The sequence below is a fragment of the Gigantopelta aegis genome, chromosome 15 (assembly GCF_016097555.1).
Source record: "Gigantopelta aegis isolate Gae_Host chromosome 15, Gae_host_genome, whole genome shotgun sequence".
Taxonomy (NCBI): Eukaryota; Metazoa; Mollusca; class Gastropoda; order Neomphalida; family Peltospiridae; genus Gigantopelta; species Gigantopelta aegis.
Window position 1 is genome coordinate 88,478 of NC_054713.1, and position 2,877 is coordinate 91,354.

The 2,877-nt window shown below is 45.4% G+C and overlaps 1 protein-coding gene across 1 annotated transcript; it reads right to left on the minus strand.

The window, feature by feature from the left end:
- Positions 1-1,063: 1,063 nt before the first annotated feature.
- LOC121390237 (cysteinyl leukotriene receptor 1-like) lies at positions 1,064-2,221 on the minus strand. Its single transcript, XM_041522011.1, has one exon. The coding sequence runs from the start codon at positions 2,219-2,221 to the stop codon at positions 1,064-1,066; it is 1,158 nt and encodes a 385-aa protein (XP_041377945.1).
- Between the last annotated feature and the right edge of the window lie 656 nt (positions 2,222-2,877).

The window sequence follows — 2,877 nt, forward strand, 5'->3', positions numbered from 1 at the left end:
GTTTGATATGCCAGATGTAGAGCACTAGAAGTATTTGATATGCCAGCTATAGAGCACTAGAAGTATTTGATATGCCAGTTGTAGAGCACTAGAAGTGTTTGATATGCCAGTTGTAGAGCACTAGAAGTGTTTGATATGCCAGATGTAGAGCACTAGAAGTATTTAATATGCCAGCTATAGAGCACTAGAAGTGTTTGATATGCCAGATGTAGAGCACTAGAAGTATTTGATATGCCAGTTGTAGAGCACTAGAAGTGTTTGATATGCCAGTTGTAGAGCACTAGAAGTGTTTGATATGCCAGATGTAGAGCACTAGAAGTATTTGATATGCCAGCTATAGAGCACTAGAAGTGTTTGATATGCCACATGTAGAGCACTAGAAGTATTTGATATGCCGATGCAGAGCACTAGACGTGTTTGATATGCCAGCTGTAGAGTATTATCTAGAACAGAAGGCTGTTTTAAATATGAGCATTTCTGTGTTGATGAGACGTCCAGTGAGCGGCGGGTTGTACGATTAATTACCCTTGCCAGTCCCCATGCTGTTTTATACCAAAGGCCGTGGTATATGCTATGTATTGCCCATGCCAGTCCCCATGCTGTTTTATATCAAAGGTCGTGGTATATGCTATGTATTACCTCTGCCAGTCCCCATGCTGTTTTATATCAAAGACCGTGGTATATGTTATGTATTACCCCAGCCAGTCCCCATGCTGTTTTGTATCAAAGGCCATGGTATATGCTGTGTATTACCCCAGCCAGTCCCCATGCTGTTTTGTATCAACGGTCGTGGTATATGCTATGTATTACCCCAGCCAGTCCCCATGCTGTTTTGTATATTCTATGTATTACCCCAGCCAGTCCCACGGTCTACACTTAGATTAGTCGTGGTTTGAAAGGTACATATATATATACTTATCAATAGCACAGTCAACACTATATATATATGTATATAGTTATCGATACCACGGTCTACACTTCATATTTAAAATGCTGACTTGTCGTTAATGCCTTCGTTTCTTTTGTCTGTCTGTGGTCCTGTTGGTAGGATATCACTGTGTAGTCACAGATAGGACGACTCCATCTCGTTTTTGTCGCCATCTGTAGGCGGGGAGCTGGTGGAATTGCAAATATCTCCCTCAGAACTGACATTGGCAAGTCTAGATGGTACAGAGTAGTTGGTGTGGAAGTGTTTCAGAGACCCATGACACTTGAGTATTTCCCACAATGCCTGGCGGAACCGCGAGCCGGTGGAAAAGTAGAGACAGAAGTTGACGCACTTGTTGGAGTATAGGAGGTAGAACACAATGGAGAAGATGAAGGCGTTCAGCGCCTGCTTCTGTCTGTCCGTCTGCAGGTCCGTCACTCGCAGCGTGACGGCCAGGTGCACGGAGAACGGGTACGTCAGCAGAAGCAGCGTGAACGACTCCGTCAGTAGCATGATCGCCGTCTGGCGCCATTTTGTTTGGGAGCGCGATGAGAACTTCTGCGGACAGTCCGTTCTGCGCGCGCAGTTGGCACTGAACGAGCCTTTGAACGTCTTGTTACCGGTCGACTTGCGTATGCTGCGGATGATGACGCAGTTGCTGGCGATGATAATGACAAAACAGACGGTGAGGAAGCCGATGTGAACCCACGGCCACACCCGCCTATAGAAATACCAGTACGCGTGCGTGGGCGGAAACACGTCACACATCCGGTCTTTCCTCCCCGCGGGGACGATGTCGGAGGAGAACCAGAAGTGGAACTGTTTGGTGACGACGACGAGCGTGATGATGACGAGGACGATCTTGGCACGCTTCCTCGTGTCTGCAGACGACGCCTTCAGCGGGTACATGATGGCGAACGCTCGGTCGGCCGTCATTGCCATGGTGACGATGATGCTGAAGTCGCAGTTGCTCCAGCCGTAAAAGTTGAAGAACTTACACATGTAGTGCGAGTACTGCGTTCTAATTATAGCATCAGGGAAATTCACCGACAGCCAATGGGATGTCAGGGATATCAGCAAACTGCTGGCATCATTCACCGCGCATGCGGTCATGAAAACGGATGTGGATAGTGTCCGGAAATAACGACTGCGCATGATCAAAATGGCGAGAATATTGAACATGTTACCAATAACAACGAGGATGGGCGGGACAACGAGATTGATGAGACTTGTTTCTTCGTCGAGAACAGAATCTGTTATGTTGTCGTCCGAGGTGTTTCCGCCAGTCTCCATACCGCGACAATGGGTTGATACGACGTGTTTGATATATTCTGCTTTTATTAAAAATAAATCTTATCTTCTTCACATCTGTCCCTTCTCATCGTCCTGTCTTAAAATCTGTTCATCTCGATTTCAACCTGTCCCTTCCCTCAGTCATTCAATCTGTCTCTCTCGTGAAGAATTCAACCTGTACCAAAAAATTAGAGATAAATAAATATATAGGTAGATGTGTGTGTATGTATACGTCTCTTTCTCTCTGTCTCTCTCGCTCTCTCTCTGTGTGATTGTCTCTCTGTGTGTGTGATTGTCTGTGTGTGTGTGTGTGTGTCTGTATGTGTGGTTTGTGTGTGTGTGTGTGTGTCTGTATGTGTGGTTTGTGTGTGTGTGTGTGTGTGTGTGTGTGTGTGTGTGTGTGTGTTTGTGTATGTTAATATATTTGGTATGCATGTCGGGTTTGACTAGTACAAATATAACTATTATTACTGGCACAAATAATAAAATCCTTTGTGGCCTCACAAACTGTATTTCATACCGTTCCTGACACTCGAACTTATGGCATTGATTCTCTCCCAGTTCCCAGACGAACACGTCGGCTATCAAGACATTCTCAAACACAAAAATATTCAGTTAATCGACAGTATAGAGACAAACGATGCGATCTGCCCTTT